Genomic DNA, 19,359 nt, shown 5'->3' with positions numbered 1-19,359 from the left:
AGACAGACAGACAGACAGGTCTCCATTGTGCTTATAACACAGAAACTCTTATGGGACAACTTACTTATCTGGAAAATATATGATACAACATATCTCTGTGACTCAAATTAGGCGATAATATCAGTCAGGCCCCATTTCTTATATGTACATTTAGTCCACGCATGCATGCAATATGCCTTGAATATAATTACTTTGTGCTGATGGTGCATAAAGCCTTACATTGGTTTCCCTGGCGCATCAGAGGGGTTGCTGCAGAAGGGCTCCTGGAATGTGGCCTCCGACATCTCCAGATCCAGCAGAGTGCCGAGGATCTCCTCCCGACTCGGAGGGGACATGAGGGGCTTGAGGACGTGGGCTCCACCTCCTGCTCCCCGCAGCAGCTGGCTTGCCCTCACCTGGGATAGTGAGCTGATGGAGCGTGGAGAGCTACTGGGTGTGTTGGACATTAGTCCATCAATGCCCTCCAGAAGATCCCCTGTTGGGGAGCCCTCGTGGTCGACGAATGACGCAGAGCTTAAAGGCAAAGGTAGGACAGAGTCGAAGACGGAAAAGAGCAGCTCTTTTCTCTCACAGTGGAAGTCTTGAAAGGGGCTGAGGGTGTGGGCTTTGCCTAAAGAGAAGTCCCACTCTCTGCCCTTGGTTTTCTCTGAGTCGAGGAATGTGAGGTGATTCGAGACAGACTCCCCGTTCTCGGGCCTATCAAAGAGGTCAGGGCTGGCGGGCCTTGCTTTGTGCCAGTCAGAGCCCCTTTGAAGCTCCTCCCCAGAATCAAATAGCCGATCAAGTTTCTTCTCAAAGCCCAGTGTCTGAGCAGACACAGCTTCCTGGCTGACATCACTCAAGAACTTTACTGGTAAATTCTTGTCCGTCAGGACAAACTGACTGCCGCTGTATGGGCTGGAGAACTCCGTCTGATCAATGGCATTTATATCAAAGGCATAGTTGTGTGGGAGCTCTGGTGACAAGCTGTCCTCTATGTAGTTGCAGCTGTCCAGGCCTGGGTCTGACAGGAAGATGGGGCAGTCATCGGACATGTTGCCCTCTTGCTTCACCGATAGATTTGGCTGAGTGCTGCTTGCCTTGCCTTTTCTGATTCTGGGCTTTTTATCCTTGGGGGTGGTCGATTTCGGGGCCCTGGGTTTCCGTGGAGTGGTGGAGGGAGCTCTTCTGGATCTGACTGGTTTGGATGTTGGATCTAGTAGTGCTGTGGCCTGAGCTATGGCAGTTGAGTGGCTGTCTGTACCAACCACTTGTAAAGGAAGAGCCTGTCCCTGCTGCCTCTTCTGGAGAAGCTGCTTGAGAACAGCCAAGCCAGAGGGGGTCTCAGAGAGTGTGGGGATCTGCCCGTTCTTAGGACCGGAGTGAGGGGAGGCTTTGGAGTCTTTACTGTCTTCCAGTAGGGGTCTACCAGCCAGTGGAGACGGAAGAGCCGTGCACTTCTCTTGTGAAGCCTCTAACTTTACCACAGTGGTCTGGCAACTTTGCTGCTTCAGCTGAGCCGGTACTGAAACGCTTTGGTTGACCTCCATGATGGAAGTCTCACAGTCCTCCACCTTTGGTTCTATAGACTGGGCTACTGAGTTAGAGTCTGAATTAGATGCTGGATGGGAACTACCCTGGCTGTTGCCATCCGTGCTCAATGGCTGCTGAAATGGGACGTCTCGGATGGAACCCACGGACGGCGGTAGCTCATTCTCCAGGAAAAGAAGCTGGGAGGTGTCTTGACTCGAGTCATGGCTTTTGTGTTCCTCAGTCTTCTTTTTGCGTGACTTTCTCTGTATTGTGGGGGTTGTAGAACTGTTGCAGATGCTTTCTGTTGCAACTTTAGCTTTCTTCCTCTGCTTTGGAGCAGCACCACTCCTTGGTCTTGATTTCTCTTTTTTGGGTTCCTCTTCCGGGTTAGTAACAGACTTGCTTACTTTCCTTTTAGTGTCTGTGGATCTCTTAGGTTTGGCAGTTTGACACTTTTTTTGTGCTCCTTTGGTTGAACATACTGTGTGTGTCTTGTGAAAAGCAGAACTAAGACATGGGTCACTGAGTGGGTTTATCAGCTGTTCTGAACTCACGGTGTTCATGAGAGGGTCACTCGGGGACCAACAACGAGGGGGTGTTGAGTTTGTAGGACTTGGGGATCTATCAGAAAGGTAGCCTAACTCTACCATGACATCAGAATACTCAAGGTCATGGTCGTCTGCTTGCTCACAGTAGCATGGCCTAGGGGGCGGTAGAGAGGGTAGAATTGGACCTCTCTGACAGCCTTTAGTTCTTTTGACCCTTTCACCCTGTCTGACTTGAGGTTTGGACGAGTTGCAGACCGTTTTCTTGTTTGTGGTGTTGATCTTTGCCTTTCTTTTGGGGTGTTTTTTTACCTTTGGCTCAGTAATCGGAAACTTGACGGCAGCGGATTCTGGCACCTTGGGCCAGAAATCCTTAAGTGGGGCCAGTTTATTGTACTGGTCTAGCTTGTCTGACGTCAGCGTCACCAACTGCTCCTCTGCATTCACTTTGGACATCTTCACCAGCATGTTTTTCTGTCCTTTAAACCTGTTGATGATAATGTACTTGATAATGATCGGGGGTTCCTTCCTATGCCGTTTCTGGTGTTTTGGTTCCTGCCCACAGGGGACATCGGTTTCCTTAAACCGTTCTTTGACGGACGCTGGATTTTTAGAACGAGTGGCACCTGAGTGTTCTCCATCCTCGCCATCATAGATCATCTTCCGTTTGGCCCTCAGGGTGTATTTACTACCAGGCAGCGCTGAAGGTTTAGTACAGCTGACCTTAGCAGATAAATCATGTAATGGGCTTAACCGATCCTCTGCTGAGTCTTTAGCTTCTGAGAAAAAACTGGAAAAGGTGGTGGCGGAGGGCTCTGAAAGTGGCTCCGTTTCTTCCATCTGTTCACTTTCAGACCTGTCCTCACTTTGTGGCTCCTCCTTTGTGATTGGCTCCTCCTCCATGATTGGCACATCTTCAATCGGTTCAGCCTCTTTTATTGACTTATTCTCCAAAACTGGAATCTCTGTGTCGACAGTCACTGGACAAGCAGGCATGGTTGAGGTGAGGCACGTGCTATCCTGGCTGTCAGAAGTAGAGCTTTCAAATATGCTTATTTTATTCCTCTGTCCTGCCATTCCCAACCCTTTTTTATACACTTTTAGCCTAGACCTGCGAGGCTGGGCCTGTTCAAGCTTGCTGCAGGAATCTGCCGGCTTTTTGCTCCCAGCTTTCTTCCTACTGAGGCAATTGGAGAGGATGACACTTGGGAAGAACTTGTAGTGTGCTTCCTGCTGGGCCACAATAGTCCTCTCCGTCTTATTTTCCTGATAGTCCTCGTACCTGATTTTGAGTTCACCGACATCTCCCTCCTCACTGTCCTGGCCCATTTCTTCCTCCTGAGGATCAAGAAATCCATCGTCCACCATGGGTGAAGGGGCTGAGGAGATGTTCCTCAGGATGGGGCTTTTACTGTCCTTCTGGCTCAGGTCCAGCTCCGTCTTAGCTGAGCAGTTTCTCAGCTCTGAGTAACAGAGAGAGAAGGTCCTATGGTTCTGAAGAATGGACAGACAGTTCGTTTCTACATTCTTTATGCTGCCGTACTTCTTCCCGTTTTTGGTGACCATTCCGTTACCAAATGGGAAACTTTCTAGGTCTGTCTTATCCAAAGCTATGGAGGTTTTCTTGTCAAATGTGTACAGGGGTCGTATGTTTTGTTTGTCTACGCAGATCGGAGACACCTCTGGGTGACTGGATAACTTGCAAGGAATGGGGTGTTTCACTGGCGGGATGTAGGGGATTTCTTTATTAAACTTGAACCCTGTTGAACATTCACTACTGCTGTCCTGACTGCTTTTTGATTGAAAGTGCTTGTCAAGTGGTTGCTCCATGTCCAGCACATGAACTGGTCTGTGCTCAAGAAAGATCTTCGCTGAAGAAGGCGGATCCAGGTGAACCGTCTCCCCAGAAAAGGGATTCCTTTTTCCAAGCATCTTCTCTGACACTATGACAGAAGACTGGGTCCTGGAGCCACTGTCTGTTAAGGATGAATCTATGGATGGAACAAAAGAGGCTCCTGAATAAGGGTTACCGGCAGCAAAACATTTATTCAGAGTTTCAGAAAAACATCCTGGCTAATTTAAGAGAAAAATAAGTGGTAACTTTAAGGCTGCGTAGTTATTGTTTAAAGAAAGAGTAACATTTTTGCAAAGTGGCAAAAAGTAGATCTGAGAGAATGTAGAGGTCTAGAGGCGTCCTAAGTCACAAAAGACCTCCTCACAGTGTGCTGCAGGTAATCCATCTCAACGCTTCTGTGAAATTCATTTTAAAACTAGCGCTCATTAAATAAGAACTCAATCTGCACGCTATCAAACCAATCCATTAACATTTATTAATTAATGTTGTTTTGCACAATTCTATGCTACTTGGACACTGGACAGTTGTTTGCCAGTTCATTAAGTGCAATTAATACATGAATAAAGGGATCACTGGATTATCTAGTACAATATATGCTATATGTAGAATTGCCAACTCTCAAAGTATGACACACAAGTAAAATATGCTTGACAAGTCAATATTTGTTTTTCTTGTATAAAATCTGTCGGACAGTTTATATGAAATCTATTCATCCATCTCATCCATGTATTAATAATTTGCTCCTCAAGCTCCTGTTTACGAATGAATATATTTATAATGTTAATACTGACACAGACAATCACCTGTCAAACACCTAGACAGACATTAGTTGTAGGTAATCCATAGCAACAGGGTCCAACCCCCGTCCCCCACCTTTTAGTGCCTTTTAGGAGAACTAGTAGCAGTGCGATACCATCCTTTGTGAATACAGCGCCAAACTATCTGTTTTAATCAGAACACATACACTTTACGTCCTGCATCTCTCTCATCTTAAGTGGTAGGTGTGAAGTGTGCACACTGGTTCACACCAGCAGCTCCGGCAGTGTTATAAAAAGACCGTCTCATTAAAACAAAAGCCTGATGCCATAATAAATAACTAGAGCAAATGGCGCACACACACATAAATACCCAGGTGCACTCACAATGCCAAGAGTTAATTGACAATAACTCCAGGGAATCAATTACAATCCCAAAGTCTTGCACCGTATTAAATCACAGCTCCTTCACGCCGAAATTACATCGTACAGCCAGAACCTCGTGTCAACCGAGATTGTTATTGTGTGCCGCCGCAGTCAGATCTGTGTTCTGATATCCTTGATGGAGCATCAGCGGGGGGATGTAAGATAAGCATCAAAGCCGACCGACATTCAAGTGGCGTCTCAGCACGCCACAGCTTGAGGTGACTCACCGCTGCTCTCGTCTGCGGCCCCGTCGAGCTGGGGGATGGACAGGTTGGCGAACAGAGAGTTATTCCCACTCCACTCCATGTCTTCGTCGGAGGACTCCTGCTGCTCGTCGCTCAAGCAGTCATCTGGCTCCTTCACGCCGGGCCTGAACACGCGGGATCAGAGGAGCACTCGTTGAACAAAGTGCAGGCACGGCACACTGCTGGTTCCCGCTCGCACTCAAGCAGGAGAACACACAAAATGGGGACTATTGTTTCCAATTTACCTTTGTGCTGTATTTACTTACATTACTATTTCATAAGACAGGCAGAGACTGTACAGACTCATCCAAATTTCATCAGTCCTTTTACTATAAGAATGGGGCCAGATCTCTGCCAGATCAGCTGTTGATTGACATTCAGGTCCAGATTTTTCATCTTTCTTTGAGTTAAGTTGTTGGTAAAAAGGAATACATAAAAGTGTAAGCACAAGCTGCCAAACTAAAGAAAATTAGAAACTTTTATTCATATGAAAATCTTCCTGATCAAAGAATAAGTAAAAAAGACTGCAAATCGGACCACAGTCAGTGCCAACTCAGCAATCACATTTCTATTGGAAGAGCAAATATCCATCTCCAGCCTCATCTGCACATTACCACCACTGTATACACTCATTTGTGTTCCACTTGTAATGTTTATATTCTTCCAACATTTGTTACGAAACTGAGCCGTTTCAAGGGCAGAACAAATGGATGAAAATGTGTGTTAGATGTTTAACTAACTAAGTGATGGTTTTATAAAACTACATTTCTGCTAATTTCTCACTCGGGTACGACGGAGACAAACTTGCCTTGGTGACGGTGAGTTCTCGGGAGGCTCGTTGTCCCACCGCTGGGACATTACCACGCTGAGCTCGGCCTCTACCTTGTCCAGCTCCGGACTTTCCTCCTCCTCGTCGCTGTTGCAGCGGTAGCTCCTGGCACCAGGAAGCGACTGGGACTGGGAATTCTGCCGAACGGGGTTCCCGCAGAAACCATCGTTCTCCAGCCCTGCCAGCAAATCGATGATGGCTTGGTCCTGGCTGCTGTCTGCACAGACAACAAAAACAAAGCATTTAACAGAGAATAAACCACTTAAATCAAAGCTATGGATGGTATTAACCTTTTGAACTCTAGACTTTTACGCCCTTAATTTACAGGCTTTCAGCATTAGTCACCGGGATAAACTGAGATATTTAGAAAGTCTATCAATTTGTCAACTATGGATATATTCAACTCCATGAGTAGAGAGTCTGTGTTCCAAAGATATACAAACCATCTGTGTGCGAAAATAACTACAAAAAATACTGATTAATGAGCAAAAATAAGTCTATTCATGATCCAGACATGAAGGCCTCACATCAAGTACGTTTTAAATAGTTATTTAAACCAAATGAAGGAGAAGAAAGTGAGCAGACGGGAGAGTTGTGCGGATCCAAGTGGCTTCGTACCTAACAGGGGCGAGTGGTTGGAGGTCTGGGTAAGCGGGAGGAAGGTCTGGCTGTTCTCCAGGAGACTCAAGATGGCCTCCTCATCCACGACAGCCTCCTCTGGGACTTTACCACTGCTCCTCACAGAGTCTGGGGGCAGGGACACAAGAGTACCGTCAGCATCACTAAAACATCACATACGTCAGGCAGACCTGGAATCAGCTCATCTAAAAAGAGAGGCACACACACATAGCAGGGCCACTGTGGTTCAGCATGAGGTCAATGAGTTTCTGTGCGCCTGCAGGAGCCTTGGCAGAGGAGAGTGCAGGCCGATTAGACTAATGCAAATCTCAAAGTGGGCTATGGCAGCTACGGAGATGCTATGAAGAGGCTGCGGGAGCCGTGATTGGTCTGCTGGTGTTTTCCTCCTTTCAAGCCTTTTACTCAGGGGCGAGAAAAGGCAAACCTTCGAATGGTCGCTCTGTATCATAGAGAGAATGAAAGGCTGTAAACTAAATGACTTATATCTTTAGTTCCTCCTCTCTTTAGTTTATTGACAAAACAAAAGGCCCGTTTAACACCAACCGATACAATCGAAAGCTCCAGGCCAGACTGAAGGTGGAGGTTCAAAGATACTTGGCATGAGAAAACATATAAACTCCCTCTTTGGGAGTGTGCTCAGGAAAACGACTGACTTTGAGTTCTGCCATCTTGCTCTTTGCGTGGGGTGTACTTTGGCAACTCTCCATCACAGATACTTGAGATCTACTTTCATGCATGGGTGGGTTTTCCTCACCTGGCTGCGATTGCCTGTGCACCTCCACAGCGTTAGCGGGGGTACACGGCCGTCCCTCGGGGGTCAGCGGGTCGGGATGGAGGGTCATTTCACCGAGAAGATCCTCTTGGTCCTCCCCGTCGCTAACGGACGAGCCTTGTGTCCTGAGCAGAGGGGGACAGAAACATTTAGACCACTCCTGCAGGACGGCACGTCTTCTCTTCTATTCATTGCAACACATGAGCATCGGCAGGTCTGTCAGCTCGGCCGCTACCTGAATCAGAGCAGAGGACCTTCTGGTATCTGGCCCCATGTTTTATTAGCATCTCTTCCCTGTGGGTCTTAATCAGGGGAAGTGCTCTGTTTACTCGTGGTGTGTGTGTGTGTACACGGAGGTGGTGTGTGTGTGTGGCTGTACATGTGTGGATAGTGTCTCTAGTCTGCTAAGTGCTGTGTGTGTGTGTGAGTGTGTGTGTGTTAGGGGAGGGAATATGAATGGAAAACGGGCAGGCGGCCAACTCGGGGCTTTGTATCCCTCCAGATCGCTCTCAGCTACAAGCTGCCTATCACGCTCCCTTACCCATGCTGCCCTGCTGCATCGCCTAGCAACTCACCACTTAGTGACTCTGAAATATTGAAATGCAGAACAGGCGGGCGGCAGCCGCTCACGAGTGGAACAAATTTCACAGGAACGGTCATAAAAAAAGGAGTCCCATTTTAGGAGCTCGTCCTGATCTAAACCTCGTGTGGACAAAGTTTTTATTTTCTTGCCACATCTGATTTAAGATTGGAGCCTCGTATCCAAGAAGTTACAGGTTTAAATCCTACAATGAGCAGAGCAAACTGAATATGAAATGCCCTCAAGCTACTAATTCAACCCCCTGTTGCTCCAGAGACTGTAGCCATGCATAGTCAATTGCTTGTACCGTTTCTTTTTTCTCAACAAAATTAGTGCATATATGCAGGTTTTCTTTAAATATGGGAAAACCTTAGCTTTCCCATATTTACCCTAGTTTCTGTAGAATGAGTCAAATGGGTTTTACAGGTAAAAAAAAACGACAATGGAGTAGCCGCCGTTTCTTTTCACAACTAACGCGTGAATTTTATGTTTTATTTAATGATTTATTATTGACCAAACCAGAGTTGGTGGTTGTTGGAACAGAGGAAAGGCTAACCAAGACGGTTTTAACGAGATTTATTATGTTTGAATTTGAACAACGTGCGTTTCATGATTAGAGGGTTAAAATGACTATTATCTGACTGGAGTCTCGTGGCTTTGAGGAGAGCAAATAATTGTTTGGGTTGTTGTACGTTAATAAACTGTCATTTTCAAATCCCTTTTGACTTAATAATACATTTTATTTGTATAGCGCTTTAAAAAAAAAAAAAAAAGGTACGCAAGGCACTTTACATGGTAAATACAAACGATAGAAGCAATAACAATGCCAGTGGAGGCCTTGAAGGATATTGTGGGAGTGGGAGAGTTTTGAATATATTCACTTTCGCGTGCGTGACACACCGGATAAAAGGTGCGTGTGGGGGGGAATATTATGTGTCAGGTTTCCCCAAGAATGAAAGCTGAACCCTTCCCACTGAATGGAGACAAAAGCCAGATGTTGGCAGGTCTTACTGGGTTTTTTAACCCAGTGGGAAAGGGGCTTTAGAAACACACTGTGATGAAACACACAGAGCACTGGGGGCGGCTGTGTGGACAGACAGGTGAAGCTGCGCAACACTGTGTCTGAGCCCAGCAGCAGCAGGAGGAATAAAGAAAACACCCGTCCAGATAGACACTCGGCAGTGGCAAGCCGCGTTTAGTGAGAAGTCACAGCCAGTGAGAGAACGAGATAACGCCGTCTCACACTGGAACGATAAATCCAAAAGGTGATGAATGATGAAAACAATTAAATCAATGGGGTTTTCTTATCGACTGGCATCTCGCTGCTACTCCAGCGTCTGAGGCGAGGACGACAGTGAGAGAGATTTTACTGCAGTCTCATTGTCATTCAGAGAGTTTGCTCTGCCGAGCCGGGTGAGGAAAGGGCTCCAGAGAGCCGGCGTGCACGCGCCGCTGTCTGGCTGTCTCTTAATTAGTCTGCTAGCTAACGACTTTAGCGGGCGACGAGGGAGCGAGGCCTGGCAGGCGTCGGGAGATTACCGCAGCGATTAACACATTTCGCCAACTAACCACGCCCCCATTCGCCGTCTTTACTGGCTCTGCTTTGAAGTGACACGTTTTAACGAAGGCCTTAAAAAAGGAGGGAGAAAATACAAGGAGGGTGGAGAAAGAGGACGGAAAGATATGTCATTGCACTGAGGTAACAGATGCCCCTCCCATTCACAAATATTTCCACTTTTACATGTTGTAATATTTAATAATGAAATGTTTCTGATGAATGAAATGAGTACAATGTTGCCTCTTAGGGTGGGTGGGGTATATGTTTACACACATTATTTCTCCTTTGTTGCCTCAAGGCAACATTGACAAGTCAAGTGAATTATATTTATTTAGCTCAATATCACAAATTTTCCTAAATTGGCTTTTCCATCTGTGCAGCGCATGATACCCTCGAGACATTCGATAAAAAAAGAACTGTTAAAACCTGGAGAATTGTGCAGTTACTGGGTGTCAGCCCTTTCTAGAGGCCTTAGAGAGGTCCTGCAGGAGTAGTTAGCAACATCAGATCCACTATTATAACATCTCAAACCAGACATCAAAGTATGCTTAAAACAAAAACAAAAAAATATATTTTTAAATGAGTCATGAGTCTGAGCAAGATTCCCCAAAAAGGATATTGTTCGGTGCCTTAACATCAACCCACAGATTAATAGTGCACATTTTTAGAAAGATTAAGACCTAAAGTATCACAATCTACCACAATAAACACAATCCAGCTAAGCATTGACAGGTTATGAAGCATAATGCAGTCCAAAAAACGTGTTTTTCGGTTCAAAAATGGAAAAATTACCTCCGTTGTGCAGTGTCTCAGCGAGTGTCTTGGTCTGAAACCGATCAGCTGCTTCCGCATGTGCCGTCTGACGTGTTTTCAGAAGAGTTTAAAGACCAGGGCGTAGGACTTTGGAGCGCCCAAGAAAAAGAAGAAAAGCTCTGGTCGTGTTTCTCAATTTTGAGATACTAATAGGGGTCTGCTAAGGATTCGCTTTATACGACTTCCACAGGCCTGTACGGTTACAGGGATGCGTCTTTGACTGAAATCCGTACTTATCAAGGTTTTAGTCAAATGTTACAATCGCTAAAGGCAAGCTATGGAGTTTACGGAAATATAAAAAATTAAAAAAATATAAAACACACAGCCCTCATCTCCCAAGGGTCTGTATTTTAGCAATTTAAATTAATTAAATCGTCTTTGTGGTTGGAGAGATAAGCAAGGTAAAAAAAGAAAAAAGAGGTGAAACGGGGCGCGGTTTCCAAAAGGTTAAGAAATGTGATATAGATGTTTGTTCAGAGCCAACAATCCTGATTCAAGATCCTTGGATTTGTCATCTGAAAGATTGTGACCAAGATTTATTTTTATTGCCATCATTTCTATCTCATTAGGACTAATTAGGATCAGGAATCAGTTTTTGAGTTATCACCAATTTCATGGTGTTTCGTGAGGTCACAGTGACCTTTGACCACCAAATCCAGATCAGCTCATCCTTGAGTCCAGGCGGACATTTGTGCCAAATTTGATTAAATTCCCTTCATGCGTTCTGAGAGATCGTGTTCACGAGAACCAGCGGGACGGAAGGACGGACAACTCCAAAAACACAACGTAGCGGTTTGGGTCTCGGCCCTCAGACAGAGGACAGTGACGGGGAGGGAGACTGGACCCGCCAATCGGGTTTGAGAGGCGGTTCTGCACTTCTCGAGGATCAAAAGAAACCACGCAGTCTCGGCCCTTACAGAATGATACATATATACCACAGCATTTTGTGAAGGGTGGAAGTAAGACATGTAGAAAAGGATCCCATGTGTGTTTCAAATACAACTTTCATGGTGCACATGTTGCTTGTTTTCACCTCTTAACTTTTCCTCTGGATTCAGACTTTTCCTGGTGGTTTTATATCCATATGGCACATTATTGTTTCCTTTGCACGACAGCTGCATCCTCGTGATGTCACGAGATCACGAGAGAATCCGTCTCGTCAGGCTTCAAGTAATGCGTCTGCGTCCAAACCACAAGTGGCCGGACCAAGCTGCCGTCCACCACGGCCGTTTAGATGTGCGACGACACCGAGAGGCGGCTGTTCGTTCTGAACAACAACAGCAGCTGACGAGGCATCAGCTCCTTCAGAAGACGAAGGACGACACTGAAGGCTCCTTTCATCTATCGCTCTTCTCCTGATTGGTAAGGGTTTGAGTGACAGATGGTTTATCCAATCACCCGTACTTGCCACTTTTCCAAACAGCAATCACGGCTGCCTAGCTGGTCCCGTGTGCGGGTCAGGTTAACATTGGTTCCCCCGAGACGATCCAAAAATATTAGCTATATCTCGTTGACTGATAAATTATCAGATATCACAACACAAATCCGTGCAGTATAGGGTTAAGAGAGAATAAATTGTGCAAAAGAAATGTTCGAACGACAGTAGGTGGGACTGAAAACATGCGGAGTAAAAAAAAGAAAAAGAGCTGAAGACAAAAAAATATGTGAAAAATGTCCAGCAAAGCCTGCAGTGCCGAGTGAGACCTTGAGAACACAGCAGCAACAATAGCGATGCATAATAGAGCAAGGGGAAGCCATCAGAGTGTGAGTAATAACAGAGAGAGGGACGGACACAGTCAGGCAGTGGGAGAGTTGAGCGCCGCCAGCGAGGCTGTGTGTGTGTGTGTGTGTGTGTGTGTGTGTGTGTGTGTGTGTGTGTGCGTGTGTGTGTGTGTGTGTGTGTGTGTGTGTGTCCTGTCACTCCACACCGAAAGCCCACACTTCTTCCACACCACATTGCGTCTCTCCTCCGTTCCAGTCTGATATCAGAGGTTAGTGAATAGAAGCCATCTGGATCCGAAGCCGAGGAACTGCCGGGGCCGACTGTACTTTCATTTATAACAGGGAATACTTCCATGCCTGTACATCGCGAGAGGGGCACGTAAACCTCCGCTGACATTCACGCTCTCCTCTCCCCCCCTTTTCCCCTTACGCCCGTTCAGTCTCCGCCCCCTTCGCTACATCTGCTCTGACTTCACTTGCTCCTTTCCCCTGCCGGCGCTCCCGCCCTCTCTGCAAAGGCGCTGACGCGAAGCAGAGGGGGGCACGGGGGAACTGAGGACGCTTCAGTACGACACACAGAATCAAAGACGAGAGAGACTCTGATGACACTGGGAGTATCTTGTGCTTATTTGTAAATACATTCTTTCATAGGTTCCAGCTCCTTGCCAGCGACTCTGGATTTCCTCAGTGAAAAAAAAAAAAAAAAAAAAAAAAAAAAAAAAGAAAAACATCCAAAAATAACTTTAAAAAAAATCAAAGTTGTTCCAAAGCATTCTGGCGAGCCCATCGGTCCCACCCCCAACCGAGGATGAGGAACTTACACGTCAAACTCGTTCTCCTTCAGGATCTCCTTGAATCTCTTCACGAAGATCTTCTCGCTCTCCGTCGGAGCGACGAGCCCACGATCTGGAACACATCAGACAAACTGATTCAACACTGCGCTTCCTCGTTCCTGTAAAACTGTGCGTTGTCAGATTCCCAGGGTTTTTCCAGGCCGCAGATTCCCACTACATTCCGCTTCGTCGCGGCCGGTAATTGCCGTTAAGCATGCCGGTTAGTGGTCTCCGTCAGTGGGGTCATTATCACTTAAACGCGACAATGGAGCAGATTACAGCTCTCGTTTGTGGTCGGAGGATAACGTCGTTAGGAAGGTTCCTAACAGAGGGAAATTACCTGCAAGTATTTAGGTGGCAGCCACGATGAGAGCTGGTTTCCTCTAAATGCTAAGATCCTTTCTTATCGCCTTTAGCAGAGGATACACTGGACCAGCCTTTAGGAAAGGAAAGGAGATAATGCCCACAGTTCTTTGCGGCGGCGACATTTGCGGTCGGCGCTCCCTAACATTTTGCATCTTTCCTCGACTGAGGTCAAGGAGAAGTGGTTCGGATGAGACATAGAAAGGGAACCCAGCTCACTTTAGCTGAGCTTTGAATATTTAATAGTTAATGGGCTTCCCCTTCTTTCTTTTTTATACCTACAATGTTTTAAAACCTCCACTCTTTTGGTTTTCCAACCCTTAAGATACTAAGATTCTATTTCTTACCATATCATGTATTTCTTATCATATGCAGTTACAATTACTAACAAGAAAGAAGCAAAGTAAAAGAGTTTCCTGTTCCTCTGTGGTCTGCTCACCTTGTGACTCGGGGGTTTCTATCTGGGAGACCTGGTTCTTCTCTCTCCTCCTCTGCTTCTCGTCCTCCCAGATAGCCTGCAGGCCCGGGTTCCTGCCGATCTGATCTGGAAACAGGGGAGTCAGAGCACAGTGGGTCAGCTAACAACACCACCAGGCTCCATTGATGTTTACATGAGCAGTTTTTTAACCGACAACAAAGATGCATGTTTATTTTAATGTCCGGCAAGCCTGATGAATCAAAGCGCCGCCGGACAGACCTGTAAAACTCAACCCATTCATACTGTAGGTACATTTTCAACAGTGCTGGGTTTAGTTCACAGCCAGAGAGCAGATGGAAAAGTATGAGTCAGAACACAAGTACTGCCCGCCCCGGAGAGGCCTCTCCTTTCCTACAGATGCTTGTTGTGGTTTACGATTCAGAGTCCAGCCTGATTTAAATCATAGGGACTAACTGCGTACTTACAGCCTCCATGCAAGCTAACGGAGGGGAAAAAAAAACACTCAGCCGAACCGGAGGGCCTCATACTGACAAGGACATGTTTACTGAACTGCTCTTTTAGAAGCTGCAGCAACAAACTCTGCACACGTGTGGCTTCCAATGTACCCGCTGGAGAAATGTTTGACTTTAATACCAACAAACTATGTGTCAGCAGTAAACTGCACAGCTGTGGTTGGCTTCGACTGAAGGGATACAAAGAAAGAAAAATAACTGAAAAAAGCAACAAAGAGCACAAAGACAAAGTCCCTAAATCCTGAGATTTAGGCACAGTCTGCAGAAAGATGCATAACCAAACACAAGCAAAAGATGCATGTGTTCTGGGTGAGATAACGGCATCCTGCTTTCTGGGCTTTGTTCAGTTTCCGTGAAATATCAATCCATCCCATTCCCACTCTGCTCCCCTGTGACAGGAGGCGTTAGGTCGGCGCCACAGTGCTGATGCTCATGGCTGCTAATGGATTTGATGTGCTGAGATTGTCGGAGGTCATCTCAGCCAAAACATGCATCATCTTAGGCGCTGATGATTCAGCAGACGACCTTCCATCTTTACAACCCCCACACCGCTGTCTCATTTCTATGTGTCTAGAGCACTCCAGGGGGCACGTGAGATTTAAAAAAATATATATTTAAAATGAGCATCCATTAAAAGATCCTTTAAAAATAGCTATTTAAGAAATATTCAATATAATATAAGTGCAAGTTCATAAACTGATGGTACAGCGCTGTGTATTACATCTTTTTTCAACCAAAAAAATGCTTTGTCAGGGGGTACTCGGCCAAAAAAGTATTTCACAGTGGGGTACAATCACTGAAAAAAGGTTGAGGACCACTGGCCTAGAGGATACCGTGGCCGAGGCTGTTGGAGGGGGTGCAGCGGGTGGGGGGCGTTGTCCTGAGTGGTCTTACTTTCAATTTCCAGGCGGTTGAGGACGTCTACAGCCACAGCGTCGACCTCCAGCTCACAGGTGCTCTGCCTCGCCACCTCATCCAGGACGAGGGAGCTGCGGGAAGACGGAAACCAGTGCTGTTAGGATGCTTCAAGAGGTGCGACAGGAAATCACGTTGTAATGCTGGATAAGAAGTAATGTAAAGAATAAAGAAAGTTGGACTTTTGTGGCTTTTTTTGTCAGGCACTATTTTATTTTAGAAATATGGGAAGCTAAATGACAACGGGGGAATTAAAGTGCAGTTATTGCTATTCATTTGTATTATTAACATCATGACACAGGAAGATTGGTGAGAAGAGGGGGGGGGGGGACATCTTCAAAAATGAACATTAATAACACTTAATAAAATAACTACGTGCACACCTTTAGGTCACGTGGACTCTAGCAGACCCTTGCGTTCAGTTTGCAGTCAATATGGCGGCAAACATAACGAAAGCTGGGATTTATTCACCTCGAATCGTGCCCGACTGTAGCGGATCATAACATATATCGGCTATGAAATTCATCTTCAGATGTTCCGTAGCATAAGGATGTCAGTCTTAGAACCACGATAATGGCAAACAATTTGACCATTGCAGCGACTACTGTAGGGAGGACTTGTTTTTAGCCGATTGCCTGAAATGCCTTCTGCAACTGAAGCACTTGTTGATCACTTGCGGCCCCGACCAGCTGGTTCAGAGGAGAGAGGAGTCGGCATTCGATGAAGGTATGAAAACTGATCGGTCCAGTAGAATGCAAGACACACACACAATCTCCCCACAGGCTTACGCTTGGCTATGATAATTACAGGATATTAGCATTTCAGTAAGACCTCATCCGTTGGACAAAGACAGAGACGGGGCAACCTATGAGAAGAGAGTTGTGGAACAAGGGGTATTCAGGAAACTCACTCGCAGTAAGAGCTAATGCAGCAGAGGCCTGTGCAGGCGGGACTCACCAGGGTATGGCGTTCTCCTCCCAGCGGACGAACGTGCCGCCCAGGGTGCTGTCGCTGAGCTTGGAGGTGCAGGGGCTCTTCCAGGGGCTGATGCTGGGACGCCCGCTGGGAGTCGGCCTGTCTGGGACCGCCGCTGCGTCTTCTGGAAAACACAGACGGTGTAGTGGGACAAGGCGGCAGTAGGGAAGCAAAAAAAAAAAAAAAACACAATCCTCACTTTGCTTTTCATTTGGGGAAATATTCAATTTACACGGTACGTTTATGTAAATCTTTATAAATGTAATGTTTATGTGGGGGAGAAGAAGAAAAAAGCACAAAAGGCTGTACCTTAATATTTCTAATTAAAAAGTTAGTCTGGAACATTGCTGAAGAAAATGGAATAAAAAAGAAAAAACTTAATCGATCAGAGTAAAAAATAAATAAATTGGCCAAACATTTTTAATAAGTGCATCTCTATAATAAACCTCATAGTTGACAATGTGCGCCCAACCCGACAAAGTACAGGAAGTCAAAGTTGATGGGAATTGGATTGTAAAGTGTGATTGGAGTTTAAAACGGACAGTATGGCTAACAATGTGTGTTATAATTATAATAATAGTTTAATGTTTTTCCGGGGCTAACCTGGGATTTTGGAATTATTATCAACAATGCACAGTTTGCTAAAGTATAGGCCGGTACAATGAGAAGCCCTTGATACCATCGTTTTGTCCCGTGGGTCATTTCAAGCATTCTACTTGTACTTTAGACACTTGAACACTTTTGAAGCAGAGTGTTCAAGCTGTGCAGTGGACTTCAAAAACACACTAAAGGCCGCTATTCATCTCCAATAAGCCCTTTTTTACCAGTCCAAACCCTTTTATCATTCCTTCACTTTATCCCAGATTAACTTACTTTCAAGTCTGAGCTCGGGGGGAGCCCAAAATGTAAACAGGTGTACCTATTATTGGGCTGTTTTAGTTTCTTTGTTGCATCAGCGTAGAGGTGGATCAAACATGGGAACTCCGCTTTAGTTGGAGGGGAGTCAAGCGTGAGGATTTTATAAAAAAAAAAAAAAAAGAAGAAAAAAGAACTTTATTAAAGTCAAGTGTGGAATTTCCTGCCCTGAATCATTAATGCCCTCACACGTGACGACGGGCTGGGTGCTTCCTCTAGGGACGAGAGGGGGGAGGGGTCTGATTGTCAATGATGAGCATGAGTACTGGTCCGAGTTTAGGAATAAGCTGTGATCAAACAGAGTCGGCAATCAGGGGGTTTAGTCTCCATCAGGAAGAAGTGGCGACGGGCCTGTGAGAGTCGGGTTCACCGGAGATCTGAGGAGGAAACCACCCTAAGTCTGAAACTCCCACTGTGAGAGGCCCAGAGACTGTTGGGTTCAGCGGCCGGAGAGCAGACACCCCGTGTCCCCACTTTCAAAGAGGCAATTCACGCTTGGAACAACATTTCTCCAACCAATTCATCTGCCGGGTTTAGGACGAGCTAAATGACGGAGCAGGGAATGCGACGGGATTCCTCACGGCTCCCTGGTGAACAGCAGCTACTGTGGCCATGAATGGCAAGCCGTTTTATAGTGAAAGAGCTCTGACACCATCTTCATTTCTTTTATACTTATGGATGCAGTATTTGTACCTACATCTCCAGTAATAAAACCACCTTGGAGAGAAAGCTCTGATGAACCAGCTACAGAGTCAAACATTTCCCTATCGAAGTTTAATAAGAGTGGATATTGGTCTTACGGCGCTCTGTGTCTGGACATATAAAGGCGCCTGTTTGCGGAATAGATAACATAAGACGGCAACCAAGAACATGCCATCTCGTTCGCTCTACAGGGACGATGACAATGTCTTTTTTATGCCAAAGCCAGCAGCCGCCTGACGAGCGTCCCCAATGCTCCGTTCACATTTCTCAAAGCGACGTATGCGACTTCTGCCCGTAGATATCTGTATCGCCACTCAGGCCGACACAAGGCAGAGTGCCTGCCACACACACACACACACACACACACGATAACTGTGTGTTTTAAACAATCTCATGTTTCTGTAGAAGCTCCCCTGGCCTGCTCTCCATCCCCTGTTGGGGGAGGGAGGACAACGCAGTGAGCAGGGAGAAACCCGGCTGTCCCTACACCGTCCAGCAAGAGACAGCGGTGCGTCCCTAAATGACAGCGGAAGCAGGTCACGAGTATGTCACCCGTAGAAATGCAGGAACACTCACGAAATGAGCCATTTGTCCGGAAATCTACTGCCCCAGTGCATGCTGGGAGGGTTCCTAACACACCTACCTCATGGAACTTCAACCACGTGGTAGTCAGTAGCCAGTGGAAGTGTTCGCTATGTTTAGAATAGCTCCGCTGGGGGACCGACATCCATGTGATTTTGTTGAATCTAAACTAAACTAAGTCATAAATTGAAAAACTGATTGAATAGTTTTGCATTTCAACCCTGTGTTGCATGATGGGAAAACAAGCTATCCTCGAGTCGAAGGCCAAGTGGGCGCCTTTTGTCCCTTACCTTTGCTCGGGCCCCTGCGGAACTTGACAGCCCCCAAGTTAAGCAGGTTCATGCCGTACAGGTTGTAGTCTATGAAGAGCTGCAGCAGGTAGGGGATGTGGCCTTCGTGAGGCTGGTAGCTCTTGTTCATCACCGCTCCGCTCTGCAACAGCTCGCACACCCTGCAGCACACAAGATATTCCATCATGAAACACTGTCACCTTGCACACGCTTACTCATTAAAAGACAACTACACAAACCTAGCAGTTGTTTTTCCTCAGCTACACAATGACTGAATGAATTTTTGGTGTGGCCGCGATGGAATAGAGGAAGATCAGTTTGTTCCTTTGAAATCAAAGCATGGCGGTTGGTCTGCACTACTGCTACTGATCGCTACGGCTGATGGCTTTTCACGCGTTTCTGCGATGCAACTTTAACACGCTACCGAGACCCGAACGGGAATGCGTTGTCATCTGGCAAGACGCAGCATTGGCCAATCGAGAAAGGGCGATATTCCTGGAGATATCTTTGCAAAGATTATTATTATTATATACAACTGCCTTTGACGTCATCAAATTGCCTTTGACATTTAGAATCCGCAGA

The 19,359-nt window shown here is 46.2% G+C and overlaps 1 protein-coding gene across 1 annotated transcript in view; it reads right to left on the bottom strand.

Annotated features, from left to right (window-relative positions):
- rev3l (REV3 like, DNA directed polymerase zeta catalytic subunit) overlaps positions 1 to 19,359 on the bottom strand; it is a gene marked incomplete at its 5' end in the record, with an annotated part of 54,556 nt that overhangs the window by 12,621 nt on the left and 22,576 nt on the right. The window contains 10 exons of the mRNA XM_079215544.1: positions 220 to 4,048; positions 5,321 to 5,463; positions 6,147 to 6,384; positions 6,786 to 6,914; positions 7,561 to 7,703; positions 13,073 to 13,157; positions 13,887 to 13,991; positions 15,293 to 15,387; positions 16,271 to 16,412; positions 18,778 to 18,938. Of these exons, the coding sequence (XP_079071670.1) occupies positions 220 to 4,048; positions 5,321 to 5,463; positions 6,147 to 6,384; positions 6,786 to 6,914; positions 7,561 to 7,703; positions 13,073 to 13,157; positions 13,887 to 13,991; positions 15,293 to 15,387; positions 16,271 to 16,412; positions 18,778 to 18,938 (5,070 nt within the window). The remainder of the gene's footprint in view (positions 1 to 219; positions 4,049 to 5,320; positions 5,464 to 6,146; positions 6,385 to 6,785; positions 6,915 to 7,560; positions 7,704 to 13,072; positions 13,158 to 13,886; positions 13,992 to 15,292; positions 15,388 to 16,270; positions 16,413 to 18,777; positions 18,939 to 19,359) is intronic.

Source organism: Taurulus bubalis (assembly GCF_910589615.1).
Source record: "Taurulus bubalis genome assembly, chromosome: 3".
NCBI lineage: Eukaryota > Metazoa > Chordata > Actinopteri > Perciformes > Cottidae > Taurulus > Taurulus bubalis.
Note: the sequence above shows the minus strand (reverse complement) of the source record. Positions and strands in the feature narration are given on the sequence as shown.